The sequence below is a fragment of the Netta rufina genome, assembly GCF_964035555.1.
Source record: "Netta rufina genome assembly, chromosome: 15".
In the NCBI taxonomy this organism is placed as follows: Eukaryota; Metazoa; Chordata; class Aves; order Anseriformes; family Anatidae; genus Netta; species Netta rufina.
Genome location: NC_140138.1, coordinates 7,190,460 through 7,210,991, shown reverse-complemented (window position 1 = coordinate 7,210,991; position 20,532 = coordinate 7,190,460). Strand labels below are relative to the sequence as shown.

The following is a 20,532-nucleotide window of genomic DNA, read 5'->3' as shown; positions in this document are numbered from 1 at the left end:
CCCATTGGGGAGAGCCCTGTCCCAGTGACCATCAGGTTGCTTGTCTGTGCAGCCAGTCTGGAGCCATTTTCTGTAGCTCAGTGTCACAGTTCAGTTATGTTAACAGCTGGAAGAAGTAATTAGTAGCAGCTCTGCAGAGAAAAGGGTTTTGCAAGCAGCAAAAGAATTTTAGAAACTCGCAAGCAAAAAAAATGTTAGGGTTAGCTCGGTTTGGAATTAATTTAGATAGCCTGGAAGAGGACCAGAGCTGGACATTCCCAAGGTAACATCCCCTGGTTGCATTTCAGGCTTTCCAAAGCTCTTCAGCCCCTGGCTGAGCTGGAGCAAGCCCCCTCCTCCCTGTGCTGGGCAAAGCTGCATCACCGCTAGGTTGTCCGTGTGCTCCAACAGACTCAGGTTCCCTTTCGCATCAGCCATTTGGATTACATGGCTAGAGATTCTTGACAGGTTAGTGGAGTGTAGATGCAATAAGTTGGATCAGCGCTGCTGTTTCCTTGTTGGATAACATTTTATCTCATTTTATGACAAATGTTGCAAAGGGAGCTGGTCCCAGAGGAGAGGTAGCGTTACTTGTCTGTATTCCTGGGGAGGGTCACGCTGCAGGCCCAGGAGATGGGCGCAGGTGGAGGCTTTACTGCAGCAGGGCTTAGACGTGGCCTGGTGGAGCAGCACACTCAGTGGGGGCCCATCTGGGTAAGAAGTGGTCTCAGGAGATTTCTAGATTCCTTGGCGATGACGAAAGTGGAGACAGTTGTGTTGCCTTGTTCTCCTGAGAGGAAAGCTCAGAAAATTGTGTTTCCAGTGATCAGCCCTGCTTCAGGCTGCTAGAGATCTGTTGCTGCAGTTTTGGGATGCGTGTGTGTTCTGTGGCTGTGAGATGCTCCCAGAGATGATTTTTCTTCCTGCAGGAAGGCATTAACCCTCTAGCTCTTGTCCCATCACCAGCAGCGTCCTTCAGGAGCTGCTCCTACTGCCTCTGCAGGTCCTGTCCCGTGGGGAGGAGCCATGTCTTTGTGTCCTGCCACTCTCCCCGTTGCTGCCTGTGGCCTCCTGCTCTTACAGGGTCCCTGCAACCCTCTGGGCAGGTCCAGCTGTGATTCCCTCCCCCTCCTGCTCCAGAGGAACCGAAGCTGCCCTCAGCCTCTGCTCGGATGCCCAGAAGCCATCCCTATGTTGATTTATGTCAAAAACAGGGAGATCCAAAGCTGCAGGGTTTGGTTTTAACTCCAGTGCTGTGAAGCAGTACAGAGCTGCTGTTCTCAGGCGCTGGCAGCCTCTCTGTGCTCTGGGAAGGAGTGCGTGCTGTGATGCTGCTGCTTTAACCCCTGCCTGTTTTCCACCATCCCCTTTTTTCTCTCTGCAGTCTGCAGCAGGAGGGCTGTCTGTTTTGACAAGCCCTTGAAACGGTGTACGTGCAAGAGGCATTCGCTCTCTAGCGGATGCAGGAGAAACTTGGGATGCTCTTTCTTCCTTGCGTGCTTTCCACAAGCCACACGATCCCCATGGCCCCTTCCCGAGGCTGGGGAAGAGGAGATAGAGGAGCCAGCCTGAGCACGTTCAGAAACGGCCTTTCAGGAGTGAATTACGCAGCAGCAGGAGGAAGGCTCCCGGCTGTTGGCACAGTCCCTCTCCTGCTTCTACCAGGGCAGACCCCAGGGGGCTCAGGGCGTTTGTCGTAGTGGATGGGCGTTTGCAAGCCCAGGAGGTGCTGAGCAGATGAAGGCTTGCTCACCCCCCAGCCCTGTGGGACGGCGGCGCCAGCGCCGTGCTGCCTGAGCTGTGCACGCCGTTGTGTCCCCGGGAGCCTGCGTGCCAGGTCCCCTGGGCACAGAGCAGCTGTCTCTTAGTCATGACTTGTTTCTAGCAGCATTAAGAGAAGCTTAGGGACTTTGAGGTTTTCCAAACCCCTTCAATTAACTTCTGGCTCACAGGATGCACAGTATTTGCCTGAATTTATGACCCATTTTTCCTTTAAATACAAGATTTTTTTTTTTCCAAGGATGATTCAGTTTCTTAATGTTTTTCTAGCTAAAGGGCATCCTGTGCTTTGATATGAGGATGGGTTTGAAGAGCTCTGCTGGCACCGCGAGCAGACCCACACCTCTCAGGATGCAGCATTTTCCCCAGAGGTCTCCCAGGCAGAGCAAGCACCAGAAACATTGTTCGGTTGAACTTTAGCCCTCTCATGGCTTTAGAAAGAGGTGAAAAAAAATTCTCTGGTCTTGGTTTGCAAAGCCAATGTTTATGTGGGCATGCCATTAAAAAGGTGCTGTGCCTGCGAGCCAGTGTTTAAAGGTTAGGGTCACAGTCATTTCCAAAACTGTGATTAGCTCATGTGCTTGGCAAATTCTGTTTTCATTGCAACTTTCCAGTCGTATAAATACAAAATCATCTTTTTTACCCGGTGTGCTTTTAAAATCATTTTAAAGCTGCCAAATTTGTTTTATGTCATTCTGAAAGAGAACACTGCCTCTGCCGAGACCACACATGCCAAGCTACAGATTTGTGTAGGCTGCTCAAATGCTTGTGCAGCATTTGCAGTGCCCAGGTGAAGTCTCTACAGAAATGCAAAGTACCATCATTTTTATTGGTGCTACTTTTGTCTGCCTCTGAAAATGGGACGAGGACTGGGCTGACACTTTCAGTGTAGTGATGGCACCACGTAGCAAACGCCAGGATGTGGGCTGGAGGCAGAGACCAGCCTGACATCTCAAGAGTCAGGAAAACAGGAGATTTAAAGTCAGTTCACCGGGGGTTTGACGGCAGTGTCAGCCTTCCAAAATCCATCGTGCAGTGCAGACAGGACGTGTGTTGTTAGCCAGCAGCCTAACTGGGCCTGGCCACCCTGTGTGGATGGGACGGGCAGCGAAGCCTGTCCTTGAGCTGTTCTCCTCTCACCAACAGGTTCCCTTGCTGGAAAGGATGAGCCGGGAAGCCACATGGCTTCTTAAAAAAGCCATGTAATTGCTTGGATGGGCTCTCCTCTTGGGCTGGCTGGAGATGTTCTCCCTGTGCAGCAATCTCAACAAGTTGGCTGCTAGCCCAGTGGCCCTGAGACAGCTCCTGTTTTTGACATCAGAGCCTCTGTTCTCCCCACAGAGCCTGAGGAGCTGCAGGACCACCACAGCAGGCTGCCTGCCAGTCCCAGGCTCACTCAGAGGCCACATCACACCTCCTGCTGCCCACCTCTTGCCACCTGTGGTGGAACATGACCTGAACCCCTTGCCTGGGCAGCCCCACGCCCAGACCGGCACCCAGCGGTGGCGATGGCACTGAAGCTGTGCTGAGCACCGTAGGCTGATACTCAGCAGGTTGCTTCTATTTGTGTGCAACAGGTTGAAGCCCCAGAAGAGACTGGGCAGCGGCGCGTCCCAGCCGTGTGAGAACATCGTGGTTGCTTACTACTTCTGCGGAGAGCCGATCCCCTACCGCACCCTCGTCAAAGGGCGCGTGGTGACACTGGGACAGTTCAAGGAGCTGCTGACCAAGAAAGGGAACTACAGGTAAGGGCTGTCTCCTGCCACGGTGAAGGAGCCATGGTGGAGGTAGGTCGGGGGGGTCCTGGAGTTCTCCAGAGCCTTCCAGGAGGGCTCTCAGGCTGTGCTGCAGTGGGAATCCAGCAGCACAGTAAAAGATGCCTGGTTGCAACTGGAGGTTCCTGCACTTAAGAAAAATAAGTCCCAACGTGAGCCAGGAATGTACTTTTTAAACAGGGGCAGAACCAGTACTTGCAGCAGCAATCTTGCCTCGTGGAAGCAGGGTTGTATTCGTGTTCGGCTGGAAAGGTTTGGTTGTTGAAGAGGCAGGTTACAGGAACATGGGAGATTGGGTTCTCTACCAGAAATGTCCTGCATCACAGTTCGTACCTTGAACAGACATGTCAGGGCTGCACGGTGTCCTGGGCTGGTAAGAAGCAGCAGCAACCAGTGCTTGATGATGTTCTGGAGAACCCTTCAGCTTCCAGAGCCATTTCAACTCCCAGGGTTGCCTCCAGTGAGGACAAACAGGTTGGGCCCTACTGGAGTCCCAGAGTGCCTGTCCTCTGCGTGGCAGCCAGGCATGGGGTGTGTAGCTCTGCCAGTCACCCCTTCCAAGTAGGAACTGCCTTGGGAAGGTCTGCCTAGAAATGTTCTGGGGTCCCACCAACGTGGGGACCTCCAGCCAGCTTTTGTGAGAGGTGAATGGGTCTGGATTCAGGGCCTGAGCCTCAATATGCTGGCACGAATCCTGAACACCCTTGGTCAGAGTGAAGACGGGTGGATGCTGGCCTCAGGCGCCTCCACATCTGCTGGAGCTGCTCCCCGTTCCCCATGAGCTCAGGGAGTGCTGTACCCTGTCTCTGGGTATGACCGGTGTCCCACGTGGCCACTCACCTCTCGCTGTCGCCGTGTTTCTGGGTTTCCAGGTATTACTTTAAGAAAGTGAGTGATGAGTTCGACTGTGGTGTGGTCTTCGAGGAGGTGCGGGAAGATGACACCATCCTGCCCATCTTTGAAGAGAAGATCATCGGGAAGGTGGAAAAGATCGACTAGGCAACTAGGCTGAGAGGCTGCGAAGGCTTTAAGGAAAGGACTGTGAAAGACTCTGGGACCGGAGGAGAAGGTCTGGGGCTGACGCTGGCGGTGCTACTCCAGCAGGTGCTGGGCAAGCCCGGGGCGGAGGGCAGCAGCCTGCTCTGCGCAAGCTGTTTTGCCAGTGGAAGTCGTTTCACCCCACGAACCTGCCAGTGGGAGCCTGGGCTCCCTCTCCATACCGAATATAAGTGTAATGTAGCATTGTACAGTGCATTAGAAAGTGTAATATGACCTTGTTTACTAAAGCTGCATATTTTTGATATATTGTAATAAAAGGAAAATATTTCCAATGTCACAGTGCTCTTATGTAAATGTAAAACGTACAGGTACTGCAGAATTCACCCAAAGTGTACAGCCATCCGTCAGACTCGGTGTGGTCCTCGCTTTCACAGCACCCTGCCCTGTCCCCTCCGTGTGGATGGCTCCTGAGCGACGCTGCTGCAGCGGGCAGAGCGCGCCTGGCCCAGCGAGCTGCTGTGCCCTGCTCGTGTGGAAGGCGTCGCTGCTCCAGAGGGGCCCTGCTCTGTGGTTCCTGCGCCCCTCCGAAGATTGCTGAGACGTTTTGAACAAGTCGGCCTCTTGCTTCCCTGGCAGTCGCAGCTACAGGACCTGGTAGGGTGTTTTTTCTCCTGAGCTTTCTGCGATTGAGTGACTCCCCGATGGAAAGAGGGGTCGGTGGCAGGTCTCAGTGCTGGGGGCTTCCCGTGGTGCCTTGTACCAGAGCCGCAGGGGACGGGGCGAGCTGGCAGGGCCGTGGGACATCCATGAGGAGCGGCTCCCACCCCATGCTGTGGAGCTGGGGCAGCAGGCTGGGCGCTGGCATCCCACATCCTGTGCTTGTCCTCCACGTGTGCCCTGTTCCTGGAGAAGACCTTTCCTCCCAGGAGGGAGCAGCAGCTCCGCGGAGGGCTGGCACCCATGTGCCCCATGCAGACGTGCTCAGGCCTCCAGTGCCAAAGTCAGGCTTCAGTCAAGGAGTCTTTTTAGGAGATGTAATATGGGGAGGTAACCAATGAGACACTTTAAGTATGAGGACAAGACCCATCTTTTTATGAGTCTTGAGGGTTTTTTTTTTAGGTTCTGTGTCTCTGAGGGGGTCGTGTGAGAGCACTGCAGTCCAGTGCTAGGAGCGAAGGGAATTGTTGATGCCATTTTGTGGGGCTCTTTTAGGGCCAGGTCACCCGAACACTGCACTCACTCTAAGGGTTAACCACCAGGGTGCAGATGGGGCTCCAGGCAGCCTCCTGGGATTACCTGCTCCCACCTGGGCTGCCCGCTCCCCCTGCCCCTGCCCACCAGCCCGGGCCGTACTCCAGGCCCAAGCAGCCACAGCTCTGCACTGGCTCCTTCAGCCAGACCAGCCCCCTCGTGTCTCCCAAAACCAGCTCGTGGGGGGCTTCCACATCAGCTCTGGCCCTGCCCAGCTGCACGTCCCGGCTCTGCACTCTGCTGCTGCAGCACCTTGGAGCATGGTGCAGCTGCCCGTGGGGCTGGGGGCCCTGTGTGTGTGGCACCACACGGGGATGTGACTCAGCCTATTGTATATGTCACCGAGTGCCTTTTAAACACGGTCCTGGGACTCGCCCATCACTATGTGAAGTCCAGCAAAATCTGCCATCGTTTTCAGCCAGGGAACAGCGTTATGAGCGTTTTTTTTCCTCCCTCTTTTTTTAAGGTCTGATCATGTTGTGTCTGGTGAGGTTGTTACCATGCCTGGGATTTCCGTCTCCCCCTTTTTTTCTCAGGGGGTTCCCTGTAAATATGTACATTTGCTAAGTGCAGCATCCTCCGCTGGCTGTGCAGCCCTGGCGATGTCTCCTGTGCATCCTCATGTGCTGACTTGTACAATGATCTTTTCAAAGGTACTTGGATAAAATGAAATAAAACCCCACAGCCCAATGCCTGCTGGTTTCTTCCTTCCCTGCGGAGCAGAGATCCAGGCCCAGGGGAGCCCGTTGGGGTGTCTGGTGGGTGGGACTGGTCGGGGAACCCACGGGGTGGACGTGGAGGCCACAGCCCCTCAGGGCCCTGTCCCCAGAGCCATTGCCCATGGCCTGAGAGCAGCAGGCACAGGGAAAGGGGACAGTGCTGGGGGTTGTGGGAGCACCAGCGGGTCCCAGAGGCTGTGAGCCAGGGTCTGGAGAAGCTCAAAGAGTGTTTGGAGCCCCGTGATGGGCCCAGGGCCCTGGGGAGGTGAAAGGACCCTTGTAGCACCCACCCCATGGGGTGTGCCCAGGGCCAAGGGTGAGGGCACGGTGCCTGGTGTCCTGAGAGCAGCAGTATGAGACCTGCACCAGGCCCTTAGCATGGGTACGGGGATGATGCTGGTGCCAGCCATCTCTGGTGAACCGGGGTCTGTCCCCTGTGGCTGCAGGGTGGGAACCGGGCCTGTGGCTGAGCTGCCCCATGGGGGAGACTTCCTGGGTTCAGCTTGTAGGCAGGGTGCTCTGTCCCCTGACCCCCAGATGTGAACCCCCTGTGTTCACCCTGTCCCCTTAGATGCCACCGAGCACCACGTGTCCCTGGACAGAGCAAATGTGGCCCCCATGGGGTGAGCGGGGGCTGCCGGCAGCTGCACCCCCATGCTGCAGAGCTGCAGACAAAGACCAGAGCCCACGTTGTTTCCAGGGCGTTTATAGCACCCGCGCAGGTGGGACAGGGCTCACAGCTCATCCCGGGCCTCAGCCGTGCCTGACGGACTCGGCTCCTCTGTGCCTGTGCTGTTCTCGGGGGTCTTGGTCACCTGCAGAAGGTGGTGGTAAGACAAGGAGGGCCACACACGCCCCGTCCCCACCCTGCTGTGGGGCAGAGCAGGGTCCATCCCCTGCCCAACAGGGGCTTGGAGCCATCCTGGGGTGGATGGAAACCCCTCCCCAGGGAAAGGGGGACCATACTGACCACAGGTGGCTCCTCGGGCAGCGTCCCCCCATTTTCCAGGAATTTGGAGAAGGTCTCCACGTCTCGGGTGCTCCTATACTCGATCATCTGGAGTCACGGAACAGAAGGAGGATAAGGAGTGATGCCCGGGCCCAGCCCCCTTCCCAGGTGCCCCACTCATGCCTTGTACCCTACCTTCCTGCCCGGCCCAGCAGGGAAATAGTGCAGTGTGGGGTAACCCCTGATGGTGAGGTTCTCCAGCTCGTTGGCCGTGGCATCCATCTCAGCAATGACAATGTCCTCGTGGTCCTTGTAGCGCTCACCCAGCTCCTCCCAAGCAGCCGCCATCTCCTTGCAGTGGGAGCACCACGGCGCATCTGCACGACAGGCACAGTGCTGGGAGGACACCCTGGCTGAGCGAGGGGGCCAGGATTTGGGGCTGCCGGGTTCCTCAGGTGAGGGCCTGGCGTGGGAAGGGGGCTCAGCCTTCAGCCCCATGATGGAGCTCAGGAAGGGTCACAGGGAGCCACAGCACTTACAGAATTTCACAAAGACGTTCTTGGTCTCATCAAATGCCACCTGCTCAAAGGTCTTCCCCACGAGGACTTTAACAGGCCGCGTGTCCCAGTCCTCAGGGGGCGTCTGGCTCAGCAGATGGGGCTGTGGGGACAACCAGGATGGTCACAGCCCATGGTGAGCAGTGCTAGGACACAGGCATCAGGGGCCAGGGTTTGCCAGGAACATCTCCCCCCCACCACCATCAGATTCAGGCACACCGGGACCAGTTGCCAGACACCATCCCCACCACCGCAGCGTGGTACCCAGCCCTGTTCAGCATTCCTGTGCTGACTTCTGGACCATCTCTTCCCTGCTCCCCCTCTACTTTCATCCCATCATGTGTGGCTCAATATTGATGATCTCCTGCCTCATTTTCCATAAAGTTTTTTTTTTTTTCCTTGCACAGTCAGTTTCAGGATGAGCTGGACTTGTGCAAAGCATTTGACACTGTCCCCCATGAAATCCTTGTCTCTAAACTGGAGAGACAATTTGGTGGATGGACCTTTCGGTGGGTTGGATGGTCATACTCAAAGAGTTGCGGTCAAGAGCCCAATGTCACGGTGGAAATCAGTAATAAGCAGTGTTCCTCAGGGGTTAGCATTGGGACCGGCGCTGTTTAACAGCTTTACTAGTGACATGGGCAGCGGGATTGATGATGAAAGACACCAAGCTGTGTGGTGAGGGACCTGGACAAGCCTGAGAGGTGGGCCTGTGCGATCCTCCAGAAGTTCAACAAGGCCAAGAGCAAGGTCCTGCACCTGGGCTGGGGCAATCCCAAGCACAAATCCAGGCTGGGTGGAGAATGGATCGAGAGCAGCCCTGAGGAAAAGGACCTGGGGGTGTGGGTGGATGAGAAGCTCAACACAAACCAGCAGTGGGTACTGGCAGCCCAGAAAGCCAACTGTATCCTGGGCTGCACCAGCAGCAGCATGGCCGGCAGGGCAAGGGAGGGGATTGTCCCCCTCCACTCCACTCCCATGAGACCCCACCTGGAGCCCTGCGCTCAGCTCTGGGCCCCACAACACAAGGACAATGATGTATTAGAGCAAGTCCAGAGGAGACTGCAAAGATGACCAAGTGGCTGGACCATATCTCCTACAAAGACAGGCTGAGGGAGCTGGGGTTGTTCAGCCTGGAGACGAGAAGGCTGCAGGGACACCTTACAGTGGCTTTCCAGTACCTAAAGGGGGCTGCAGGAAAGGTGGGGAGGGACTGTGTCAGGGGGTGTAGTGATAGGACAAGGGGGAATGGCTTTAAACTAAAAGAGGGGAGGTTTGGGTTAGCTATTCAGAAGAAATTCTTTACTGTGAGGGTGCTGAGGCACTGGCACAGGTTGCACAGAGAAGCTGTGGATGCCCCATCCCTGGAAGTGTTTGAAACCAGGCTGGATGGGGCTTTGGGCAACCTGGTCTGGTGGGAGGGGCAGAGGGGTTGGAATTAGAAGGTCTGTAAGGTCCCTTCCAACCCAAACCATTCTATGACTATATAAGCCCCAGATCCTCAGCTCTGGCTGCACAAGTATCAGTGAGCAGCCACGGCTCTCTCACCTTGACCTTGCCGTCCAGCACCGCCTGCACAAAGTCCCGCACGGCTGTGGCTGAGAAGGCGTCCTCAGCCATCTGGTACTTGCGGTTGTTCTCCATCTTGATGAAGCGCAAGGTGGGGGCATCCGCAGGGGTCAGGCCGAAGAAGGACAGGACAGTGGCACCGTACCCATCCACGTCCACCACTACAAAGAGCACCTGGGCGGGGGGACAGGCAGCACTGAGGCCAGGGAGCCTCAGGGGTCCTTGCTGTGCCCACCCCCACCCCCAGGCCGCCTCACCTTTCCCCGAAAATTGCTGGCAGCCTTGCGGAAGTCATCCCGCAGCGCCAGCTGCTCCTCCACGGTCTTGTTGAGAAAGAGCAGCATGTGGTGGGGGATATTGGCACCGAAGATGCGGCTGGAGGTCTGCGGGGAGCGGGAGGATGGTGAGGGCTGGGATACCCTGCGGCTGGTGCTGGGGACAGGGTGGGACAGGGGCCGTACCTCGTTGGAGAACTCCATCACCAGCTCCAGGCTGTGCACGCGGAGCAGCCGGGTGAGCTCGGCTGCGTTCAGCCCCTGTGCTGGGTCCACAGGGAAGTCCGTCCGTTCCTCGTCAAACTGCCAGGACGCGGGCCAGTGAGCGCCAGGGGTCCCCACCATGGACCCCCCACCCGCCCCAGCCCTGCTCACCTTCTTGAAGAGGCAGACCGTGTCAACTGACAGCCCATACGCCTCAAAGAGCTCGTCCGCCTTGGTCACACCGAACGCCACGTCCACCACCTCACCAGCCGCCTCGTAGAACGCCTGGGCCGCCTCGCCCTGCAGGTCCTGCATGGCCCCACCATGAGACCTGCCCTGGCCCTGGCCCAGCCCCGGCCTGGTCCCTGTCCCACCTTGAAGAAGCCCACGACCACGATGTCCTGGGCGTTGATGAAGGCGGCCGTGGTGTCGGTGTCCTGCAGCAGCGTGGTGCTGGGGCCGGCCCGACGCTGCATCCAGCGCACGATGCCCTCGGCGTCCATGCGGCCTGCAGCGGGGCTGCCACCATCACCACAGACACCCACCCGCCGTCACCAGGCTGCCAACCCCCCAGCCCAGGCCACCACCACCACCACGAGGCTGCCGGCTGTCACCTCCTTCACCATCACTGCCACCCACTCACCGTCACCACGCTGCCAACCCTTCACCACCACGTGTCCCTCCCGCTGCCCCCCCGCTGTGGATACTGCCGCCTTCACGCGGTGCCGTGGCCCTACCGCTGTAGGCGAGGGGATGAGTGCGGTTGCCATCACGGAAGAGCTTGAGCGTGGGGTAGGCGTGGATGCCAAACTCATTGCTCAGGGCTGTCTGCGCCGTGGCGTCCACCTTGCCCAGCCTCACCGCCTCCGACCCGTTCCTCAGCCTGGCGGCTGCCTGGGCAAACTCAGGGGCCAGCCTCTGGCAGTGCCCACACCACGGTGCATCTGTGTGGAGGCCCAGTGTCACCCACAGAGAGCCCAGCACGTGTGGGGGTGTCCCTGGTCCCCAGGGTGGGGCTCAGTGGGTGGCCAAGGACATGTCACACATGAGCCTGGCATGCTCCAGCACACGCCCACACTCTTCTGTGTCCCACACCCCTTGTGTCCCTGCCCCATATCCCATGCCCCTGCCCTGTGGCCCTGCCTCACACCGTGTGCTCTTGCACCAAACCCTATGTCCCCGTGTTGTCATGCTGTGCCCCTGCCCCTCTTACCCATACCCATAGCCCTGTTGTCCCCATGCCCCTGCCCCACACCTCTGCCCCCTGTCCTGCACTCACGGCTCTGCCCTGTACCCTTGCCTGTCCCCAGCCCCTGCCCTCACCCAGGACACTTACAGAACTCCACCAGCAGCAGGCTGAACTCGCTCAAGGCACGGGCAAAGTTGTGCTCATGAAGCACCAGGACGCTGTCCTCCTCCACAAGCTCATCCGAGATCACATCATCATCTTCATCCTCCTCCTCCTCTGCCACCACCTCCCCATCATCATCCTTGCCCTCAAGCCCCTCGCTGTCCCCCCAGGCTGGGCCCAGCCAGGCCAGCGAGAGCACCAAGAGCCAAAGCAGCCGGGCCCCGGAGCCTCGCATGGTGCCACCGCTGCCAGACGCCACTGCCAAAGCCGGCGCACGGGGGAGAGGGGCCAGATAAGGGCCCCGGGGCGGGTGGTGCCGGTCCCCAGGAGCTCGTGGCCCTCCGCTACTGGCTGCCCAGCACCACAGATAAGGCAGCGGGACCAGGTGGCTGTTTTCCAGCCACCCCGTCTCTGCAGCGGGACCTGGCCCAGGGACAAGGAACAGCCGCGGGATGGGCGGGCAAAGGCAAGGGGCGCGTGGACACAGCAGTAAGAGACAAGTCTGTACGGTTTAATGGCGATGGAAGAGCACAGCCTGCCACCGGGCAGTCGGACAGGGCCGGCAGCTCGGCACCGCGCGGTGGTCCCGTCCCACGCGGCCGGGCAGGCCCCGCTCAGCGCTACAGCAGGTTCACAGCCACAGACCCAGCGATGGAGATGCCGCAAGGACGAGTCGGGCGTCAGTATTAAAAAAAAACAGCAATTAAAAATAACTTTGGTTGCGAAGACCACGACCGTGGGTGCCCGCTTGCTAAGGGACCCCCCCACACCTTAACATGAATGGGGCGAGCGCGGCAGCGCCGGCGGGCAGCAAGGGGTCCCCGGGGCCGCGGGAGCCGCGTCCCCGAGCTGGCGGAAGGCGGGGGTGCGGGGCTGGGGGGGTCAGTCCTCCCAGGCCTTCTTTATGCACAGGCCCCACTCCCAGGAGAGGTGCTCCGTCTTGTCATCGTCGGTGACCAGGGAGCGGACGCGGTAGGAGCCACGCACCAGCCGGCCCCGGGGCACCTCCTCAGCTGGCGTCACCACCTCATACTCCTCGGCCCGCGGTGCGTAGCTGCCCACCATGAAGACATCGCGGTCCACTGGGTGAGAAGGCAAGAGGGGGATGAGTGAGCGGGGCCGGGGCGGCAGAGCCCCCATCCCTGGCCCCGGCCCCCACTCACCCGGCCGGCCGCGGCGGTACGTGAGGTGCAGGCACTTCAGCCCGCAGACGATCTCCCTGTTCACCTGCAAGGCAGAGGGCAGGGATGCTGTGGCATGGCATGGTGTGGTGTCCCCCTCCTCATTCTGGGGTCCCCTGGGCTTTGGGCTGCCCCCCTCTCCCCCACCCCCAAAGCCCTGTCAGGCACTACACCAGGATCTGGCCTCTCGGTCAGGACTGGGCACTGAGCAGGAGAAAAAGTGGCGGGGACCCCGGCTGGCAGTGGTGCTGGGGAGGAAGGATTGTCAGGGTGGGCAGGGACCCCCGGAGGGGCAAAGAGCCAGAGGCGGGCAAGGGGCAGAGACTCCGTGGCAGCAGGGACCCGTGGGTGGCAGAATGCACCCTGTGGGTCAGCAGTAGGGCCGTGCCCAGCTCAGCCGGTGGGCACAGGGCACCCCACATCCACCTTACCTTGAAGGACACCTTCACCCTGTAGTCCACCCCCTCCTTCAGCACAAAGGGACGGCTCTGCAGCACCTCCAGGTCTCCTGCAGTGGGAGGCAGCCCCATCAGCCCGGAACCCCTTCCTCCTCCTCCCTCCCACCATGGGAGCCCCTCCACCAGCGCTCACCTGTAAGGTCCATGGTGATGGGCCCCGGCGCCTGCTCGCACATCAGGGTGAGCTTCGTCACCTGCACGTTGGGCACGCTGGCATCTAGGGACAAAAGGCAGGGTGCAGGCCTTACCCAGCCCACACAGAGCTGGCACCTCCAGTACAGAGCAGCTGTGCTGTGTGCCCCCAGGGCCTTCCCTGCCCACACACCCCTGCAGCATCCCAAAGGGCTGCGGTGCCCACAGTTCAGAGCCAGTGACCAGCAGGCAGGGCTCAGGGACATCTCAGGCCAGCCCAAAACTCGGCATCAAACCCACCCTTATGCACCCCACTGGTCTGCACGCACCTCCCCAGCTCCCGTGCACCCCCTTGTCTGGGGCATCAGGTGCTGCGCCCCAGGCAGACATGGGGAGCAGCACGAGGCCGGGTGGGTGCTGTGGGGTTTGGGGTCACCGCCTGGCTGGGGGGCCCAGCGCCGACAGCCACGAGCTGTCAGCCCCCGCAGCCGCTCGCTCCATCTCTGTCATCCCAATGAATTCCCCGGTCCCTTGTACCCGTTCCTATGGAAACTGCGGTGGTGATCCTGTAACCAAGGCAACCGGGGTCCCCGGGCAGCCGTTCCCGTTGCAGCAGGGGAATGCCGGTGTCTCCGTGCAGCGGGGTGGGCGCAGGCAGACGGCACCCACAGGGATGCCCCAGCTCCCTGCACCCGCCGAGGCTGCATCGCCTGGCACAAGGTGCCGGGGGTGCTCGGGGCACCCAGCCCCAGCCCGCGGCCCCCGGCCTTACCCACAGCCGCGGGGATGGTGCCCAGTAGTGCCTGCTTGTACTTCCGCAGGCTCTCATCCCCCGGGTCCAGCTGCTGGATCTCCTGCAGGCTCTTCTTCGCCGGCGTCTTGTACGCCAGGGCCACGTCGGCATCGTCCTCCTCCTCCAGCGACAGCGTCACCCCCTCCTTGTCAGCCATGATGTCTGCGGGGGACAGGCAGTGGCAGTCCCGCCCTGGGGACACCCCAGGGGACCCCCCGCAAGCCCCGGGGACACACAGGGGTTGCTGGGCTGGGGGGGGGGGGACTTAGCTCAGGTACCCCCAAATGAATGTGGGCCATCATCTCCCCATCTTTTGCAGCCACATTGTCTCCCTTGCCTCAGGACTGTGGGGACACCGCCAGGCTGCGTGTCCCCGGGGCTCGGTGGCACAGCTGAGCCCAGAGGCGTTGCCGCCAGCTGCGTTTCCGCACGGTCATGAAGCGAGACGAGCCCGTGCCTACGTGGTGCACAGCTCGGGGCACGTTTGCAACCCACTGTGGCCTGCAGGCACCCCGCGTGCCTGGGCACCCAGGGAGGTCCTCGGCACCGCACCGCAGCCCCTGCTCCAACCCTGCTGGGCAGCTGCCAGCCCCGTCTCCTGCCCCAAATCACCAGCAGCTGCAGGTACAGGGTGCAAAGAAAAAAATTAAAAATAATAATTAAAAAAAAAAAAAACACAGGTCTGAGTCAAGCAGCGGCTCTGGTGGGTGCCAGCCAGCTGAGGGGGTGGCGCACACACAAAGGCGGGTGATGCTCCTGCAGCCAGGGGGTTCGGGGCCCCTGCCCTGCCCTGCCTGCCGCATCCCCCCCCTGCCCTTCCCTGGAAGCCCCAGCCTGGGGGGAGAAGGGGCCGCTGCGCTCAGCCCCCAGCCCCCGGGGTGAGCCGAGCGGGTCCCCGGGGCAGCAGCGGGGCCGGGCACAGCGCGGGGGCCCCGGCCGCATCCCCAGGCCCGGCCGCGCACAGACGGACCCCCCCGGGGACTCGCCCAGCGCCGGGTGCCGCAGGCCGGGCTGCAACGGGGCGGGAGGGGGAGCGGCCCGAGGAGACTCCCGGCGCCGTCCCCCGCTCCCGGTCCCGTTGCGATGCTCACCTGTTGGCTGCCGGGGGCGATGCTCGGGCCGGCCCCGGGGCGCTGCCCACCCCCGCGCCCCCCGGGCGCTGCCCACCCCCGAGCCCCCCGCTGCGGGGGCCGCGCTCCCCGGTCCCGCCGCCGCTCACCTCGGTAGCACAGCGCCAGCCACAGCAGCTCCAGGAGCTGCCCGCCGGCCTCGCACACATCCAGGCCGAGCATGGCCGGGGCCGGGCCGGGCCCAGCGCTCCCGGGGGCGTCGCGAAAGACCGGGGGGGGGGGAGCGCCCCGATGAGGGGGGGGGGTGATGCCCGCTGCTCTGCTCCCGGGGCGCGGCTCCGCCGCCTCCCGCTGCTCTCCCCGGGGCCCGGGGACGGGGACGGGGCCGCGCTCGTTCCCGGCGCTGCCCGGCGCTGCGCTCCCCCCGCTGCGCTCGGCGGTGCCCGGCGCGGCCCGGCGGGGCGGCGGCGGCGGCTCCCGCAGACGCGGCGGCTCCGCTGCCCGCCCCCGCCCGCCCCCGCCCCTCGGCGCCGGGCGGCTCCAGCCCCGCCGCTCATGGGCGGCGAGACTGCAGTGAGCTCATCCGCCGTGCGCGCCGGCACCGCGCCTGCCCGCCCCCGGGGCGCCCTGCCCGCACCCTGCCCGCATCCCCCCGCACCCTGCCCGCACCCTGCCCGCGGCTCCATCCCCTGCCCGCACCCGGGAGCGAGCCCCGAGCGCCTGCTGCCTGCAGCTACCCATCCTACCCCCCCCGCAGCCCTCCCGCAGCCGCCCCGCCCGGTGCCGGTGCGGCCCCGCCGGCAGCCGGGGGGATGCGGCCGGTTCCTCGGGACGCTCCCGGCCCCGGCGGCCGCCCCCGGCCCCGCTCGGCCACGGGGGGCGCTCCCCGAACGCCCTCGGCACCGCCCCGGGGGCGGCGGGGAAATGGGGTCGGGGTCGGGGCCGGGGTCGCCGCCGGGCACCGGGCTCGGACCGCGGCAGCCGCCAGGGGGAGCGCGGCGGGGGCGGGCGGGGGCCGGGCGGGGGCGGTGCCGGGGCCGGGACCGGGGCGGTGCCGGGGCTGGGCCGGGGACCGGGAGCGGGGAAGCCGCGGCCCCGAGCGGAGCAGAGCGCACCCGCGATGACCGTCGGTGGTCCCCGCGGCGGGCATCCCCGCCTGCAGATGCCGTGCCTCAGCAAGGTGAGCCGGTACCGCCCGGCACCGGCACCGCGGGGAACGGCCGTCGGGGCTCCGAGGGGACCGGGCACCGGCACCGGTCCCGCGGGACAGCGGGGAGCTGCCCCGGCCGCGCTGCTGCCAGCGCCGGAGGCACCGGGCAGCGCCCCACGCGGGGACACTTCACGGGTGGGCACCCGAGCTCCGTGCCTGGACCCCGGCCCCGGGAGTGCCGCAGCCCCGGCAGGGCTCGCTCCCCAAAAACGGGGCTCCCCAGTGACCTGGTGACACCCGGCGGCAGCGCTCCCCGCGCCTCGGCTGGCTGCAGGGTGTCCCACGTGCGGAGGGGTGCCAAGGTGCCTCCCGGCTGCCTGCCCTGCACCGGGCTGTTGGGCTGTCCCCGGACCCTCTGCCACCAGCCGCAGGGCTGAGCGTGGCCGATGCTTGCTGGGCAGATGGAGCGGATGATCGTCAGCATGCAGGACCCGGACATGGGCATCAAGATGAGGAACCAGCGCTTGCTCATCACCGTCATCCCCCATGCCATGACAGGTGAGGTTGAGCTGGGGCTCCTTGCGAGGCCACGCATGGTGGGGAGTCGAGCGATGCTGCCCGCCTGTGCCCAGCTCTGCGGTGTGCTGTGCCCAGCACCCAGCCCTCTGGCACCCCAGCCCCAAGCCACTCGCCTCCCCACGTTCGTGTGCTCTCAGAAATGCAGCTGGGATCAATTATGCATTGGCAGAGCAGGGCAGGCGCTCGCCCGGGGCGGGCAGCTTGGCACGTCCATGGCAGGGCACCCGTCACCCCGCTCGCCCCTTTGGCACCCGCTGCATGGGGGGGCCCTGTCACACCCTGCTAACGGCCCCCAGGGAACGACATCGTGGAGTGGCTCATCCAGAAGTACGGCATCTCGGAGGAGGGTGAGTGTCGGTGCCGTAGGGCAGCCGGGGCTGTTGAGCCACTCGGCAGCCCCCACTCCCGCTCCCCCAGAGTCGCTGCACCTCGGCAACCTCATCGTGAAGCACGGCTACATCTACCCCCTCAAAGACCCCCGCAGCCTCACGCTGCGGGCGGACGAGTCGCCCTACCGCTTCCAGGTACGTGCCCTTCTGCGGGCAGAGCGGGCGCTGCAGCAGCCTCAGTGCCACAGCTCAGCCTGGCCCCTCTCTGCCGCCCCAGACCCCGTATTTCTGGACCAGCACCAAGTGGCCGGCCACCGAGCTGGACTATGGTAGGTGCCGACCTGCTGCAGCCACTGCCGCCACGGGCTGCGGCCCCTTCCCGGCCCCGCTGAGGTGGCTGCACTCCCTTCGCAGCCATTTACCTGGCGAAGAAGAACATCCGCAAGCAGGGTGACCTGATTGAGCACGAGAAGGTGAGAGGTGCCCTCCTGCCCAATCCGTGGCAGGGTTCATGTGTGTGATGAGCTGGGGGGGCTCAGCTCACCCAGGAGGGGCCAGTGCTCGCCGCTGCACCCGGTGCAGTGGTCCCCATGCTGTGGGCCCCAGGGCCAGGGGAGGGCAGGGCACAGGTGTGATGCCGTGGCCACTTGGCCGCTGCTCCCCAGGACAACTACAACCTCCTGCACAAGAGGATCAACCACACGTGGGACTTTGTGGTCATGCAGGCGCGGGAGCAGCTCCGGTGAGTGCAGGGCGCTCACAGCACCGGGATGGGGACAGGGATGGGGCTGGGCAGAAGCTGGTGCCGCTGCTGCCCGGGGAAAGCGGCGGGGACGGGGCACAGGCACTGCCTTTGCCACGGACAGGGCGGCCAAGCAGCGGCGGAAGGGCGACCGCATCGTCATCGACTGCCAGGAGCAGGCGTACTGGCTCGTCAACCGGCCCCCGGTGAGGCCCTGGGCACTGGCACCACGCACAGCCCTGGGTGCAGGGGCTGGGGGGGTGGTGGTGTTGGGGGGGGCCCCTCACGGTGGGGGGGTCCCTCCAACCCTGGCACGTTGTTCTTGTTGCAGCCGGGAGCCCCCAGCGTGCTGGAGCAGGGCCCTGAGCGCAGGAATTGCCACACCAGCCGCGTGCAGCTGGTAGGTGCAGGCTGGAGCTGCCCTGGGGGGTCACGGCTGTCCCAGCCCAGGCTGTGCACACGTTGCTTTTTTTTGGGGGTGAACCCCAGCTCTGCTAACATCTGTGTGTCCAGCTGTCCCCACTGCCCTTGCTAAGCTGGGGGAGGGTTGTGTTTGCCCGTGCACCCTCTGCCATCTGTGCCCTCTGCTAATCCCCCCCAGGGCTGCCTTGCTGCCTGTGCCCCCAGCACCCCCCTGGCAGCTGCCAGCCCCAACCCCAAGCTGTCTGGGGCCAGCCAGGCCCTTCCCTCATGTGGTGGCCCCACTAACGCAGCCCCAGCACCCCTCATCTGCCCGACTGGTCCTTACTAACCAGGTTTTCTCTTCTCTTCTCCACGTGCCGTGTCGTCTGCCCACGTAAGTGTCACTAACCCACGCGTCGCACCGGGGCGGGGGGCAGGATGCCTGGGTCATCCCAGGGCTGTGCTGGGCAATTTGGGGAGGGGGACATCGATGGGGGGGGGCTGGAGGCTGCGTGGGGCTGGGGATGCACATAGGGGTGCTTCCCCTGGGTGGTGCCGGGCAGGGCTGGTGGGCACGAGGTCCTGGCCCCCCTCCCAGGCCCTCACTCGGCTCCATGCATCTCTTGCAGGCCAAGAACATGGACTACTACAAGCGGGAGGTGAGCGGGGCGAGGAGGTGGGAGAGGGGGTGGGAGAGAGGGCGCAGGGCCATGACGTGCCCCGTGGGCCGGCCCCAGATCGAGTACTGCAGGAAGGCCATGGCCAGGACCCGGGTGAAGTCGTCCATCTGCCTCGAGGGGTGAGCGGCAGCGGCCGTGGCGGTGGCAGAGCCGAGGGCACCGCGGAGCCCAAGGACGTGTCCTGGCGCCGAGCCGGCCCTGCAGCATTCCCCGAGGCAGCCGGGAGCAGGGCAGGCAGGTAGCGGGGCTGGGGACACGGCGGCCCTGGCCACCTCCAGCCCCCGCTCCCGGCAGGTACATCAAGTTCAACGAGCAGTACGTGCCCCACGACCCCATCATGTCCGGCTGCCTGCCCAGCAACCCCTGGATCACCGACGACACCACGTACTGGGCCATGAACGCCCCCACGTAAGCACCCATGGGTCCCATCCCCACCCTCCTCGCCCTGACACCGACCCCGGGACGGGGTGCAGGGAGGGGACGTGGCTGCGTGTGCAGCCCCCCCACCCCTCACCCGCTGCCCCGGTGTCGCCGGCAGGGTGCTGACCCCGACGAAGCTGCGGGTGGAGCGCTGGGGCTTCGACTTCAGTGAGCTCCTCACCGACCCGCTGGGCCGCGCACAGCTCCTCGAGTTCCTCAAGAAGGAGTTCAGTGGTCAGTGGGCCCATCCAGACCCCCCTCAGGACCTGCTGCCCACCTCACACCAGCTGCTCCCCACCCAGGGGGGTTTAATCCTGCCATGGGACCAGCTGGGATGGCCGGGGGAGGGTGGTGTCCTGTGCCGTGTCCCCCTCCCCAGCACCATGTCCCCCTCCCCAACACCCTGTCCCCCTCCCCAGCTGAGAACCTGAGCTTCTGGGAGGCGTGCGAGGAGCTGCGCTACGGGGAGCAGTCCCGCATCGCCGAGATCGTGGACTCCATCTACCAGTGAGCACTGGAGGGGCAGCAGGGGACAGCTGTGGGGACCAGGCCATGGCAGTGCCACGTCCGAGCGTGGGGGCTGGCCCTGGGGTGGGCGTTCATCACCGGGTGCAACCCCCAGGCAGTTCCTGGCTCCCGGGGCCACGCGCTGGGTGAACATCGACAGCAAGACCATGGAGCGGACGCTGGAGGGCATCAAGACGCCCCACCGCTACGTGATGGACGACGCCCAGATGCACATCTACATGCTGATGAAGAAGGTGGGTGAGGGCTGGGCAGGGCTGGGATGGTGCTGGGGGGCCGGGGCCTGATGGCTCTGCTCCCTGCAGGACTCCTACCCGCGCTTCCTCAAGTCGGAGCTCTACAGGAACCTCCTGGCCGAGGCCGTCATCCCCCCGGAGACCAAGAAGCGGTGAGGCAGGGACCAGGCTCTGTAGGGCGCTGGGGGCGGCCCCGTAGCGCTCACCCTGTCTCTGCCCCCAGGGTGTTCCCCTTCATGCGCAAGCAGCGGCACTCCAGCCCCAGCCCGGCCCTGCTCCTGCCCGCTGGTGACGCCGAGGACAAGATCAAAGGCCCCACGGCTGTGCCCGAGGAGGAGAGCTAGGAGACCACGCATGGTCCCAGCCCACGGCGGGAGTGGAGGGGCCCCCAGCCTCTGCCCCGTCACAGGACCCTGCCTGCAGTAGCA

At 63.2% G+C, this 20,532-nt stretch overlaps 4 protein-coding genes across 6 annotated transcripts in view; 2 read left to right on the top strand and 2 right to left on the bottom strand.

Annotated features, from left to right (window-relative positions):
• AXIN1 (axin 1) overlaps window positions 1-6,368 on the top strand; it is a 78,997-nt gene extending 72,629 nt beyond the window's left edge. For all 3 annotated transcript variants that reach the window (XM_084295698.1, XM_084295699.1, XM_084295697.1), the window contains 2 exons: window positions 3,336-3,503; window positions 4,406-6,368. In XM_084295698.1, coding sequence (XP_084151824.1) covers window positions 3,336-3,503; window positions 4,406-4,532 — 295 coding nt within the window. In that variant the 3' untranslated portion in view covers window positions 4,533-6,368. The remainder of the gene's footprint in view (window positions 1-3,335; window positions 3,504-4,405) is intronic.
• An 868-nt stretch (window positions 6,369-7,236) lies between these two features.
• On the bottom strand, window positions 7,237-11,642 carry PDIA2 (protein disulfide isomerase family A member 2; the record flags this gene model as incomplete). Its single annotated transcript, XM_084296328.1, has 11 exons — window positions 7,237-7,317; window positions 7,473-7,559; window positions 7,647-7,828; window positions 7,991-8,111; window positions 9,557-9,751; window positions 9,835-9,960; window positions 10,039-10,155; window positions 10,228-10,365; window positions 10,431-10,564; window positions 10,794-11,000; window positions 11,393-11,642. 11 exons carry the CDS (start codon window positions 11,640-11,642, stop codon window positions 7,237-7,239), a joined length of 1,638 nt encoding a protein of 545 aa, XP_084152454.1.
• A 329-nt stretch (window positions 11,643-11,971) lies between these two features.
• Window positions 11,972-15,452, bottom strand: ARHGDIG (Rho GDP dissociation inhibitor gamma). Its single transcript, XM_084295868.1, has 6 exons — window positions 15,191-15,452; window positions 13,951-14,133; window positions 13,180-13,263; window positions 13,020-13,096; window positions 12,571-12,634; window positions 11,972-12,489 (listed from the first exon to the last, which is right to left on the bottom strand). Exons 1-6 carry the CDS (start codon window positions 15,261-15,263, stop codon window positions 12,290-12,292), a joined length of 681 nt encoding a protein of 226 aa, XP_084151994.1. The 5' UTR covers window positions 15,264-15,452; the 3' UTR covers window positions 11,972-12,289.
• Window positions 15,453-16,161: 709 nt separating this feature from the next.
• RGS11 (regulator of G protein signaling 11) lies at window positions 16,162-20,532 on the top strand (the record flags this gene model as incomplete). The annotated part of the gene is made up of 17 exons (XM_084295781.1): window positions 16,162-16,221; window positions 16,653-16,749; window positions 17,067-17,117; window positions 17,188-17,294; window positions 17,377-17,428; window positions 17,514-17,572; window positions 17,765-17,841; window positions 17,966-18,047; window positions 18,173-18,241; window positions 18,873-18,902; window positions 18,981-19,042; window positions 19,218-19,331; window positions 19,462-19,577; window positions 19,763-19,850; window positions 19,966-20,104; window positions 20,174-20,256; window positions 20,328-20,532. The coding sequence occupies 17 exons, from the start codon at window positions 16,162-16,164 to the stop codon at window positions 20,446-20,448; spliced, it is 1,407 nt and encodes a 468-aa protein (XP_084151907.1). The 3' UTR covers window positions 20,449-20,532.

What these genes read in the sequence shown, in the direction of transcription:
- ARHGDIG (XM_084295868.1), bottom strand. Translation starts at nt 15,263, where the DNA reads ATGCTCGGCCTGGATGTGTGCGAGGCCGGCGGGCAGCTCCTGGAGCTG. An exon ending in CATCACCATGGACCTTACAG is followed by an intron (nt 13,097 to 13,179) that starts GTGAGCGCTGGT and finishes CTCCCACTGCAG; the next exon opens with GAGACCTGGAGGTGCTGCAG. An exon ending in GTACCGCCGCGGCCGGCCGG is followed by an intron (nt 12,490 to 12,570) that starts GTGAGTGGGGGC and finishes CTTCTCACCCAG; the next exon opens with TGGACCGCGATGTCTTCATG.